This window comes from Heloderma suspectum, chromosome 4, assembly GCF_057233095.1.
Source record: "Heloderma suspectum isolate Gila_16-S chromosome 4, 16-S_ref, whole genome shotgun sequence".
NCBI lineage: Eukaryota > Metazoa > Chordata > Lepidosauria > Squamata > Helodermatidae > Heloderma > Heloderma suspectum.
Window position 1 is genome coordinate 97,386,905 of NC_139461.1, and position 13,008 is coordinate 97,399,912.

Genomic DNA, 13,008 nt, shown 5'->3' on the forward strand with positions numbered 1-13,008 from the left:
TTTGATCAGGTAGGGCAACCTTTTATCGAGCGGTGCAGAAGCTTTGCTGTTAAAGTGGCTTATTTTCCTTTCTATTATGATGCAAATAGTTCTAGATATATAGAAGGTTACCTTTTAACTTTCTCTCACCTACTCTTCTTCTCTGTCTGATTCTGGAACAAACATCGGCTCTTTCAATGTATTACGTTAAAAATAATAACAACAACAACAACAACAACAACCACTGCTCTGGCATATCTTAGTGTGTCCCATACATTGCGAGCAGAGATGGGTCAAAGAAGATGCAGACAACAAGCTTGGATTGAAAATTGGGCCACATTTTATTGAAATTTTTGCAAAGGGGTAACTAGGACGGGCATCTAACTGTGTCAGCGGCTAGCTGACACTTCATGGGCGAAAACACACCCAGCCTGAGGGGTGGCGGTGATCTCGCCATCCCTCCGGACTGCTCCTTCTGGGGGAGGTAGACCTTCTGGTGTCACCCCCAACCCGGTGCCGCACAACACCTGGGTGAGTGAGTAGGGTTGGTCTCCCAGGCAACCCTTATCCCCCCGCCGAGCCGCACAACCCGTTTGGGGGGCCCTCAGGCGTCACCTGTCACCATAAGGTGCCTCTGCGTGCACACCATCCCTACTCCCTTTCCAGTTTTGCCCGTCCTAGCCACCACAGGAGTCACAGGCCTATTGCATGTGAAACTCCCCCCACCTGCGCAGAAGAACTTTCCGCAGGCCCCTTTGCAGATTGGCCAAAAATAAATCATTGCCTATGTCTGACAGGTGGACACCATCCTGCCTGTAAAGCTCCCTCCTAGTCCAATTAATTCCTAGGTGGTTGATGCAACCATCACCATGCTCTGGCAACCCACGTGCCAGTTCTCTATTCACCTTGCGCTGGGCCTTTTCCATGGCCGCATTGCTCTGCGCCCTCCACATGATTCTCAGGAGCATTGAAGACCATAATATGGTCACCCCCGGCCAGCGATGTCAGATCGTCTGCAGATCGGCCAACACCTGCTCAATCAAGTCCTTTCCAGGCTTGTAGCCCAGGTCGTTCCCTCCAAGGTGTAACACCAGGACCTGTGGAGGGAAACTGACCAAACCTCGTTGAAAGAGTATGGGGAGCAGACCATCCCATCGCATACCCCGTCGGCCGAGCCACTGTATCGCCACCTGTTGGGGAAATTGCAGCCGTGATCTGAAGGCCGATGTAGAAGCTCTGCGGGCAGCCCAAAAAACCATACTGTGCCCACAAATGAGCACCCATACCGGCGTTGGTCGAATCCCATCTAAATAAAACATTGGGGAAGGCAAGAAAATCATCAAGAAGCATCAAGAAGCATCAGGCAACTTGCGAATGTAAGAGCGGAAGGCCCTGGAACATCATCTCCCTACCGCTTTCACTTGCCTGGATGAAAAACCTATGGCAGCTGTCGTAGAGGCCGCCCCAATACGAAATGAGTGAGTCCCGAAACGGTAATGCCCCAGACCCAGTGTGGTCAAGGCTAACTTAGTGACTGCCCAAAATTGGAACTTTGTCAGTGGTGAACCATCCGCATGGCAAAATAGGGGACCCTCACTTGCCCCGCGGTGCTCAATGAAAGCCCGCAAGGCCCTGACCAGGCATAACTCGTCGGCCTGGGCCTGGTTAAGGGTAACCAATGCTCCTTTGCCTGCCTGATTGGTTTTTGAACGTCGAATATGGAGGTGAATCAGGCTAAGCTGGATCTGGATATCTGAATACCTCAAGGCCCTCCCGGTGGTGTCGGATTTGGAGGCCCAGACCAGTTCTGAAATCCTGAGGGCCCCAAAAAAGGCTGTTAAAGCTGCAGCGTGAAAGAGGGAGGCTTCGTATGGAGAAGAGCAAAGGGAGGGCCACAATGCCTGAAGCCCTGTGAGAATAACTGGCGACAAAGGGTGCCTGGAGTCTGGCGGGGCAGGAAACATCTCCTAATTCGGAAATCTGAGGTGGAGTCCTCTACCCCTTGCACCTTGGCCCAGAAGGCCAATGAGGCGAGCTTCCCCGAAATGGTCCTAGCAGATAGTCCCTTGTTATGCAGATGTACGCAAAATTGTAACAAGTGGTCCACAGGTAAGGGCCACACATCCTGCAACTGAAGCCCGCACCTGAAGGCGCCAAACTCCCTACCTGCTCTCTCATAGGCAGCTCTAGTGCTGGGGGCTATAGAATTCAGGATCGTGTGTTCGACTTGAGAGCACCAATCTCCCACAGTTCGTCTGGTATGGGGTCTGGCTGCGGACGGGCCCACGGAGCCAACACACGGAACCTGTCGATCTGGTTTCGTGACAAAGCATCGGCTACAGGGTTCCCCAGACCCGGCACATGGCGGGCACGGAAACATATGTTGTGGCGTAGGCATTGGAGGGTAAATGCCCTAACTAACTCCATGACCCTTTGGTTTCTAGAGGATAATGTATTAATGACGTGCACTACAGCCAAGTTGTCGCACCAAAAAAGGACGACAGAGTTGGCCATCAAGTCTGCCCAAATATGTACAGCCACGTAAATGGGGAAGAATTCCAGAAAGGTGAGGTCCCAACAGATACCGCTGGCAACCCAGGTCTCCGGCCACTGGCCCAGGCACCACCGGTCTCGCCAAATTAGCCCAAAAATTTGGTCTATAGGAATTCAATCTCCCTCTCCAGGCTTCCTGCTCATTCGAGTGCGGATCTTGAGTGTCTGTACCTTGTGTTGGGTACCCGGGACAGATTAGGGATTCTGTTGGTGTACCGCCCACCCCGCTGCCCATCGGACTCCCTGCCTGAGCTGACGGAGGTGGTCTCGGACTTGGTGTTGAGGACCCCCAGGATGATGGTCCTGGGGGATCTCAACTTCCATGCCGAGGCCGCTGTATCCGGGGCGGCTCAGGACTTCATGGCCGCCATGACAACCATGGGGCTGTCCCAACATGTCATCGGCCCAACGCATATAAAAGGACACACGCTTGATCTGGTTTTCTCGACTGGGCAGGAGGATGGTGATCTGAAAGTAGAGGAATTAACATCTGTCCCTTTGTCATGGTCAGATCACTTCCTGCTGAGGTTTAGACTTCTGGCGGCCTTTCCCCTCTGCAAGGGTGGGGGACCTATTAAAATGGTCCGCCCCCGGAGATTAATGGATTCCGATGGATTCCAGAGGGCTCTGGGGGATTTTCCTGCTGGTATGGCTGGTGCTCCTGTCGAAGCCCAGGTCGCTCTGTGGAATGCAGAGATGACTCGGGCGGTTGACATGATCGCACCCAAGCGCCCTCTCCCTCTGAGCAGAGCCCGGCCAGCTTCTTGGTATACACCTGAGCTGAGGGCAATGAAGCAAGAGGGGAGACAGCTAGAACGCAGGTGGAGGAAAACTTGTGCTGAGTCTGACCGAACACAGGTAAGAGCCCACTATCGAGCCTACTCTGTGGCGGTGAGGGTGGCAAAGAGGCAGTTCTTTTCCACCAGCATTGCATCTTCTCAGTGTCGTCCGGCGGAGCTTTTCCGAGTGGTTCACGGCCTGTTACATTCTGGGCCAGGGAGAGAGACGGTGGAACCCTCGGTAGCACGCTGTGACAAGTTTGCGCGGCACTTTGAGGATAAAGTCGCTCAGATTCGTCATGAATTGGAGACCACCATTAATGCAGTTCCATTGGTAGAGGCGTTCAGAGCACCGTCTGGTCCAGTTTTATTGGATGAGTTTCAGTTACTGAGGCCTGAGGATGCAGACAAGGTGCTTGGCCAAGTCCGATCGACAACTTGTGTGCTTGACCCTTGCCCTTCATGGCTTATTAAATCAAACAAGGAGGGGTTGTCCGGCTGGGTCCAGGAGGTTGTAAATTCCTCCTTGAGAGAGGGAGTGGTGCCTGCTGCTTTAAAAGAGGCAGTAATTAGACCACTCCTGAAAAAGCCTAACCTGGACCCAGAGGATGTTAACAATTATAGGCCAGTGGCCAACATCCCCTTCCTGGGCAAGATGCTTGAGCGGGTGGTTGTAGGACAGCTCCAGGCACTCTTGAATGAAACGGATTATCTAGATCCATTTCAATCGGGCTTCAGGCCTGGTTTTGGAATGGAAACTGCCTTGGTCGCCCTGTGGGATGACCTCTGCCGGGAGAGGGACAGGGGGAGTGCGACCCTGTTGATTCTCCTGGACCTCTCAGCGGCTTTTGATACCATCGACCATGGTATCCTTCTGGATAGGTTGTCTGGGTTGGGAGTTGGAGGCACTGCACTACAGTGGTTCCGCTCCTACTTGGATGGCCGATTCCAGAAGGTGGTGCTGGGGGACTATTGCTCTGTGCCATGGCAATTGTGCCATGGGGTTCCACAGGGCTCTATTCTATCCCCCATGCTGTTTAACATCTACATGAAACCGCTGGGGGAGGTTATCCAGAGGTGTGGGCTGAGGTGCCATCAATATGTGGATGACACCCAGCTCTACCTCTCTTTCTCATCAAAACCAGGTGAGGCAGTGGCTGTTCTGAACCAGTGCCTGGGCACGGTAATGGACTGGATGAGGCCTAATAAACTGAAACTCAATCCAGACAAGACGGAGGTACTGTTAGTGGGTGGTTTGTCTGCCCGGCTAGGTGATATTCAACCTGTTCTGGAGGGGGTTGCACTCCCCCTAAAGGATCAGGTTCGTAGTTTGGGGGTGCTCTTGGATCCAGAACTGTCACTTGAGGCACAGGTGAACTCAGTGGCACGGAGCACTTTTTATCAGCTTAGGCTGGTATACCAACTACGCCCTTATCTGGACAGAGATAGCCTAGCTACAGTTATCCATGCTCTGATAACTTCTCGTCTGGATTACTGCAATGCGTTATATGTGGGGCTGCCTTTGAAAACGGTCCGGAAACTTCAGCTGGTCCAAAATAGGGCAGCAAGATTGTTAACAGGGACTGGCCTGCGAGCTCATATTACGCCAGTACTTTTCCAGCTGCACTGGCTGCCAGTCCATTTCCGGGCCCGATTCAAAGTGCTGGTGTTAACATTCAAAGCCCTTAACGGCTTGGGGCCAGGTTACCTGAAGGATCGCCTCCTCCCATATGTGCCTGCCCGGACCTTAAGATCATCATCAGCGGCCCTTCTCCATGAGCCCCTGCCAAAGGAAGTGAGGCGGGTGGCTACTAGGAGGAGGGCTTTTTCTGTTGTGGCACCCCGGCTGTGGAATGAGCTCCCTAGTGAGGTTCGCCTGGCGCCTACATTGTACTCCTTTCGGCACCAGGTGAAGACCTTTTTATTTTCCCAGGCGTTTTAGCTTTCTAAATTTTTATCTTTGCTGTTTTAAATCTGTATTTTAAACTCCTGTACTGCTGCTAGGTTTTATTGTGGTTGTATTGTTATATTGTGGTTTTAATGTTCTATATATTTTAAATTGTTTTATTGTGTGTTGTTTGGTTTTAGTTTTTGTGAACCGCCCAGAGAGCTTCGGCTATTGGGCGGTATAGAAATGAAATAAAATAAATAAATAAATAAATAAAAACAAAGGTGCCAGCTGCGTCCGAATGGATCTGCATGTCGGCTCGCAGAAGTAATTCACGTCTCCAAAAGGAGGTGCCATTAAAGTCCCTCAGGAATTTAAGCCATACCCGCAGGTCCATGCGCATAGCAGAGGTGACTCTGGTGCGATGATGCGGGAGTTGAATACCCCGCATTGCCCAGCAGAACCGTCGCAGGAATGCGCAGCCAGGGGCAACCACCCTACAAGCGAAGTTCAAATGGCCAACGACTTCCTGTAGTTCTCTAAGGGAGATTTTACGAAGGAGCAAGATGGACTGGAGCTTATTTTTAAGTATCATCAATTTATCGTGAGGGAGACGAGAACACTGCGCGGGTATCAAGCTCGATCCCCAAGAACGTCAAAGTAACAGCAGGGCCCTCTGTCTTCTCGTGTGCCAAAGGGACACCCAAGTCTGAGGAAAGGGATATGAATGCCCTAATCAGGTCAGAGCATTGACTGCCGTCACCGGTAGGGGTGGACGAAAGTCACTTACCTGTCCTCGAAGCTTGTTCGCTGTGGGGGGGAGGCGCTTCGCTGCTCCCCCCGTGAAGTTCAGGCCAGGGGGGGAGGCTTCCCGCCTCGCCCGGCCAAAATTCAGGCCGGGGGGGAGGCTTCCCACCTCGCCCAGCCGAAATTCAGGCCGGGGAGGAGGCGCCTCGCCTCGCCCGGCCGCGAACTCCAAAGTTAAAAAAAAAAAATAAAATGCCCCCGTGATAGGCTACGTGACGATTAACGTAGCCTATCACGGCTAGATCTGCAAAGTCAGCCGTGATAGGCTACGTTAATCATCACGTAGCCTATCACAGGTGACTTAAAAAAAAAAAAAAGCGCGTACGCAAATGGCAGCCCCCATAGGGAGCCGCCATTCACGTTCCTTATTTGGTCGCTGTAGTCTACGTAAAGATTTACGTAGACTATGGCGAAAATAAGGGCAACGCAAATAGCGTTGCCCTTATTTTCGCCATAGTCTACGTAAATCTTTACGTAGACTACAGCGACCAAATAAGGAACACGAATGGCGGCTCCCTATGGGGGCCGCCATTATCCGTACGCACTTTTTTTTTTTTTTTTAAGTGACCCGTGATAGGCTACGTGACGATTTATGTAGCCTATCAAGGCTGACTTTGCAGATCTAGCCGTGATAGGCTACGTTAATCGTCACGTAGCCTATCACGGGGGCGTTTTTTTTTTTCTTTTATTGGAATGGCGGGGGCGGCAGCTGGTTGAAAGACCGGCTGCTGCTCCCGCCCCGGACGAACACCCGCCGAACCGCCGGCTGGACCCGCCGCCGGGAGGGACATTCGCCAAAGGTAAGTCCCGGCCCGGGGGGGGGTGCGGGGGCAGGGGGGTGTGGAGAATTTCTCCCCGAAACTTGTTTGGGGGGCCGAACATGTTGGTGCTCGGCCCCCCGAAGTTTCGGTGAGAAATTCTCCGCCATCCCTAGACCGGGTCCAGCAAACAGGAAGTCATCCAAATAATGGACCACATCGCCGCAGCCCGTCTTGTCCCATATGGCCCATTCCAAAAAGGTACTAAATGTTTCAAACATGGCGCAAGAGATGGAGCATCCCATATGGAGGGTGCGGTCAATGTAAATTTTGTTCTGGAAGGAAAATCCCAGCAAATCAAAATCCAGAGGATTGATAGGCAAAATGCAAAAAGCGGATTTGATATCACACTTGCCAATCAATGCCCCACAGCCCAGAGCTCTTATCATGGCTACCGCAGTGTCAAAGGATGTATAACGCACCGAACATAGGTAATCTGGAATTTCGTCATTAACCGACTGGCCCTTGGGGAAAGAGAGGTCATGAATTAACCTGAATTCACTGGGCGATTTCTTGGGTATAATTCCCAAAGGGGAAATCCTCGGGTTGGGTAGCGGGGGCGAGGAAAAGGGGCCGATGACCTGACCTGACTGAACTTCTTTGTTAATCTTATCTTGCACCAGGCGCCGCATGCTAAGAACAGACCGGTGGTTACCGGACAAATACAGCCTGCGCAGGCCCATAAAGGGGATCCTGAAGCCCAATGTAAAGCCGCGTTCCAAGTAGATCGCTGCCCGCCGATTTGGATAACGACCTAGAAGTTGAAGGAGTGGAACAATCTTAATTGGGCTGGGGCCCTTTGGGAGGGGGAGGATGCCCACCGCCCTGTTTTCTGCCATCCTGGCCATCCTTTGGGGGACCTCTCCAACCTCTGGCTCTCGGGCAAGAGGGGCAGGAGTGTTGACCGCCACAAAGGGAGCACTCGTGCCGGAAGCGGCATGGGTTATGGGAGCAGGAACCTTTGGAGTTGAACTCCCAGCACAGCCAGCAGTGTTGAACCCCTGGACCCGCAATAGTCTTAGTGGCTATTGCAGGCGACAGCTTGGCCAGGATATGGCCACTGTTGGACCTGTCGCTGAAGCCTGGCCTAGAAGGGGTCATGAATTGGAGCCAAAGGTCCTGGTCCTTCAGATCCCAGCGCATGGAGGGGTCGATGGCAGCCCTCCTTCGGAAGGCCTCGTCGTAAGCCAGCCATGCGCTCCCCTCATAATCGGAGTAAGCCCTGAATATTATGTCGAGGTACTTGGTGAGAACCCAAGCCCTCTCAGGGAACCTCTGCTGGAGGATGCCAGCGTAAATTAAAAAGCCTGGCAACCAGTTCGCCCAGGTGCGAGGCACCTTGAGAGCTTTGCTCCGCTCAGGATCTCGGTCACGGGTCCTATCTTTGTCGCTGGGTTCGGGCTCACGAAAGAGTAGGGCAAAGACATCGATAAATTCACCCCGCAATATCTTTTCTGTAGTAGCAATGGTTAAGTGAAAACAAATAGGTGAGGACGTAGCACCAGTGGGCATAGATCCATGACTCAGGTTGGCGCATAGGTCAATCGAGGACAACTGTGGGGCTAGCAGGGAAGGAGGTAGGGAAGCTAGTGGGTCACTAACTGAACCGGTGGGCCCCTGCCAAACACTGACGGAGGCGACGTTAAGCGGATGAGGCTGGACTAATGGCGGGGCAGGCGCAGTGGCGTTTCTTGCCGGTAGTAGTAAGGGGAATGAAGCTCCAGGCCCCAAAGAACTGGGAGGGCTGGCTGATGAAGCAGCTGAACTAGGAGTTGAGGCCAAGGCAACGGGCTGAGGAGTACTAGCTGCGGGGCCTGAAATAACTGAAGGAAGTGGATGAGGGGGGACTGGGCCGCCTTGAAAGGTAACCCACGGCACCCAACCCAAGGGGTTGATTTGCCCCATACCTGGCCAGGCGAATTGAGGTGCCAAAGCGGTCTCACCTGTACCAATCGTGGGCACGCTCTGATCCCCAGCTGGGAAAACCAAGGTTGTTGCTTGTGCACCCAGGGAAGATGAGGCAGCAGAAGGGAGGAGCTCCGCTGAAGGCGGTGAGCCTTCTGGAAGAGCAGATGAAGAGGAGGTGGATGCCTCAATAGCGTCCAAGCTATCTGAAATAGAAAGGAGCAACGAGCGTTGGGTCTGCTGTCGCGTTCGCTTGTGCTGGACCACTGAGGATTTTTTGTGCCTGGCCTGGGGAGGAGGAGGGATCCCTGAGGAACGCTCAGCAGCTTCCAAATGAGAAAGAATTGATGCCAGTACCGGGTCTGCGTCCTCATCAGAGTCAGAATCAGGCCTAGGCAGCTGTCTTTTGGGGAGGGGGGGTGGGGCCCTCCCCTTCCCTTTCTTACCACCCTGGCCCTTCTTAGGAGGCATGATGCAGGAGGTGAATTAAGGTAGCTATCAAAGAGTTAAGAAAGCCGCTGGGCACCCCAGACAATAGGCAGCCACCCCACAGTCTTAAGATCTGCGGGTACGAGTTCCAGACACGACAGAGAGGCCTGGGGATGAAGATGGGAGCGCTGCTAGGGTTGGCAGAGAATTTCTCCCCGAAACTTTGGGGGGCCAAGCGCCAACATGTTCGGCCCCCCGAACAAGTTTTGGGGAGAAATTCTCCGCACCCCCCCGCACCCCGCACCCCCTCCCCGGGACGGGACTTACCTTTGGCGAATGTCCCTCCCGGCGGTGGGTCCGGCCGGTGGTTCGTCGGGTCTTCGTCCGGGGCGGGAGCGGCAGCTGGTCTTCCAACCGGCTGCCGCCGCCGCCATTCCAATAAAAGAAAGAAAAAAAAACGCCCCCGTGATAGGCTACGTGACGATTAACGTAGCCTATCATGGCTAGATTTGCAAAGTCAGCCGTGATAGGCTACGTAAATCATCAAGTAGCCTATCATGGGTGACTTTAAAAAAAAAAAAAGCGCGTATGGATAATGGCGGCCCCCATAGGGAGCCGCCATTCGCGTTCCTTATTTGGTCGCTGTAGTCTATGTAAATCTTTACGTAGACTACGGTGAAAATAAGGGCAACGCTATTTAAATCACGTAAATCATGGCTGACTTTGCAGATCTAGCCATGATAGGCTACGTTAATTGTCACGTAGCCTATCACGGGGGCGTTTTTTTTTTTTTTTAACTGTTTAGTTCGCAGCCGGGCAAGGCGAGGCGCCTCCTCCCCGGCCTGAATTTCGGCCGGGCGAGGCGGGAAGCCTCCCCCCTGGCCTGAATTTTGGCCGGGCGAGGTGGGAAGCCTCCCCCCCTGGCCTGAACTTCGCGGGGGGAGCAGCGAAGCGCCTCCCCCCCACCGCGAAAAGCTTCGAGGACAGGTAAGGGACTTTCGTGCACCCCTAAGCGCTGCACTACCGATTAGATAGAAAATCAGATTTTCAAGAGGTGCAGCCAGGGGCCAAAGGTGATGGAACTGCGTTTGAGCGCGGGCACCCTCAGCCGAGGGCACCCTGTCTTGGGAGGCACCAAACAGGCAGCCGCCGCTGTTACGCAATTTTATTAATTAAATATTTAATAATCGTGATTTGGGGGGGTGGGGGGGACGTCCCAAGCCCCTGGGAGCCAACCAATTGGGGCTGTGATATACACGCCCCGACTCGACACAGCAGCCAGGCGCCCCTCCCAACAGGCAGACTCGGCTGATGAGTGGGGGGGGCAATCAGACCGCCGCTTGGAGCGCTGCTGCCGGCAAACAACGGCACCGCGCTCACCCGCCCGCCGACGCCCCACGCCAGGAGCAACACCTAAGGGAGGCCGGCAAGGCGAGGAGGAAGAGGCCGGCAAGGCTGATGGCCAGGTAGACAGGCCGGCCTGTAGGCGGGCCGTGAGCCGGCCCGGTGGCCGGCGGGCCGGTCATGCAAGCGGGTGAGCGGGCGGGCGAGGCGAGCAAGCGGGCGGGCGGGTTGAGTGAGCGGGCGGGCGAGCGGGCAGGAGAGTGAGTACACTAGGGGACCGAATGGACGGACGGACAGACAGGCGGGCGGGAAAAGGAGCCTGCGAAGAGGGGAGGGAGGCGAAAGATATCACCAATAACTCCAGAGCCCCGGAGGCAGCAAAGTTGGCTCTCCCGACGGCCAGCTGTAAAGCGAAGATTTTGGCGCACAGAAGCACGCTAGGTCCAGGCGGCTGGAACGAGGACGAAGCCGTTCTCCAGCAGGCCAAAGTCCCTCGTCGTGTCTTTAGCTGCGCTGCGCCAAAGAGCTGAGATAAGGAGGGGATCGAGTTTAAGACAACTCGGTCTGCTCCTCCCCGAATGGTGGTGCGACTGGGGTGCACCAATCAGAGGCCCATACATCTTATCACCCCACCCACCCGCAATGGCCCCCCCCTTTCAGCCAGACAAGCTGGCGCCGGGTAGGGCATAGCTCTTCACTGAACTTGGGAAATCTTTTTTCTTCTACCAAAACTGGGAAATACTTATAATCTATTTTTCCCAGAGCTCACCCATAAATCTAAAGGGAAGACTTATTTACTTTTAGCCCATGGTATCTGAGCACTGGGGCTCTTGCTCACAATCATACTGAGATGTCACTTTAGATTTTTGTATTAGTTAAAAATTATATTCATTTTTATGGTCACTTTAATAAAGGTATTTTAAACGACCTAATAAAAAAAGATGCAGGCTAGGCAATTGCTAGTATTCTTCTTGTTAGGAATGTTTGCCAGATCAAAAAAAAAAAAGTATTATTATTTACAATGCTAGTTACATTTTGGGGTGAAAAAATCCCACAAGCAGAAGGGTTGGCTAATGAGTATTTCATTAAAAGCTTTTGAGGCTACAAGATGTCTTTTTACAAAACCGGTTTCCTGCCATTCAAATTCTAAAGTCTTCAAACTCTACCTTAGAACATGGCTGCTTTGCCCGGGGCTGTCACTCCATCAAAGCAATATACCAAAATGAGGCACTATCTTACTTCCCCAGTCTTTCCATGTTCACCATGACATTCAAGCAGGTCATCAGCTTGCTGCTATGGGCCATAAATACCAAGGTGTCAGTTCAGGATTGCTAGCAAGTACAGCTGCAGGGACCCACCAGCCCAGGAGGGAACCAACCAGAGCACACTTCACTGAGCCGGCTGCCCCCTTTGTCACAGATCACATCTGAGTATTCTTCAAGAACACCCATAACTGATTATTAGGAGATACAGGAAAGAGCATGCTTTTACATGCTCTTAAAAGATCCTTTCTGGATATACTCTCCCCAGATTGTACAAAGCACCAATAAGATTTTACACAGACACAGTTACAAGAAGAAGAAAAAAGTTGTTGCTACAGTATGTGTAGCTTAGTCTCCCACCTTTCCTCAACGTATCTCATTCTGCACAAAGATTAGCCCACATCAATTGTGCGCGGGTAGAATATCGCACTTCTGAAGGTGGATTGCTTTAAACATCATCTGACAAGGCCTTAAAACATGTATTTTGTTTCCATCCTGCACTTCCTGAAAAGCTCCACATGCTAAACTTTTTTCTTCCAAACGTCCAAAATAAGAACAAGTTTTGACAAGAAAGCATTTGATTGAAACAGCATCACACTGGCAAATTGCACACTCCACTCCAATTTGGACTTTGCCCATCTACAAGGTACTGATTATGCTACACACACATTGGCCTGTGCGGGTTTTTAAATACATTAAATATTAGAAACATCCTTTTTGGATTCTTGTACTTAGAAAAGAGGGAGGATTTTACTCACTGGGGATAAATGTGAGAAAGAAAAGAACGAGTTCTGTGGAAATCAATCTCTCCTTTATACGCTCCCAAATTATTCTCCTAAAGGAGAGGCCTCCAGCAGCTCTGTCAGTCATGATAAAGCTATCACTCTGAGATATATTACAGGTTTTCTTTTCATGTTTTCAATGGAAAACATCCCACAGGTGTGTTTGCATTACCGGAAATATATGAAGATTAATTACATGTCTGAGGCCTGAAATTTATCGACAGATTTTCTACCATTTCAGCTGACTTAGAATGAATGGCTTTTAGAACATGCAACCTAAAAAGTTTTGAAGGAAATAAAGCATTTTAAGGGAAAGGAAAAAACACACACAACAAGCCACAATCCAATTATTGTAATGAGTGAGTGGAGGAATTCTATTTTTCTATCTACTGCAAAACATAGATGATGAACAATGGAAGTGGAGGAATTCTATTTTTCTATCTACTGCAAAACATAGACAAT

At 51.9% G+C, this 13,008-nt stretch overlaps 1 protein-coding gene across 21 annotated transcripts in view; it reads right to left on the reverse strand.

Annotated features, from left to right (window-relative positions):
- LOC146347177 (uncharacterized) overlaps positions 1 to 13,008 on the reverse strand; it is a 75,366-nt gene that overhangs the window by 22,449 nt on the left and 39,909 nt on the right. For 6 of the 21 annotated variants that reach the window (XR_014790178.1, XM_084850009.1, XM_084850010.1 and 3 more), the window contains 2 exons: positions 8,768 to 8,935; positions 1,142 to 1,285 (listed from right to left, as the gene is read on the reverse strand). The exons of 12 other annotated variants lie outside the window; for them this stretch is intronic. Coding sequence is in view for 5 of the 9 variants with exons in the window: in XM_084850009.1 (XP_084706135.1) it covers positions 1,142 to 1,285; positions 8,768 to 8,935 (312 nt within the window). In the remaining 4 variants the exon portion in view is untranslated. Of the gene's footprint in view, positions 1 to 884; positions 1,286 to 8,767; positions 8,936 to 13,008 lie in introns of all 21 variants that reach the window. 3 more of the 21 variants (XR_014790181.1, XR_014790189.1, XR_014790184.1) reach the window with 2 other exon arrangements.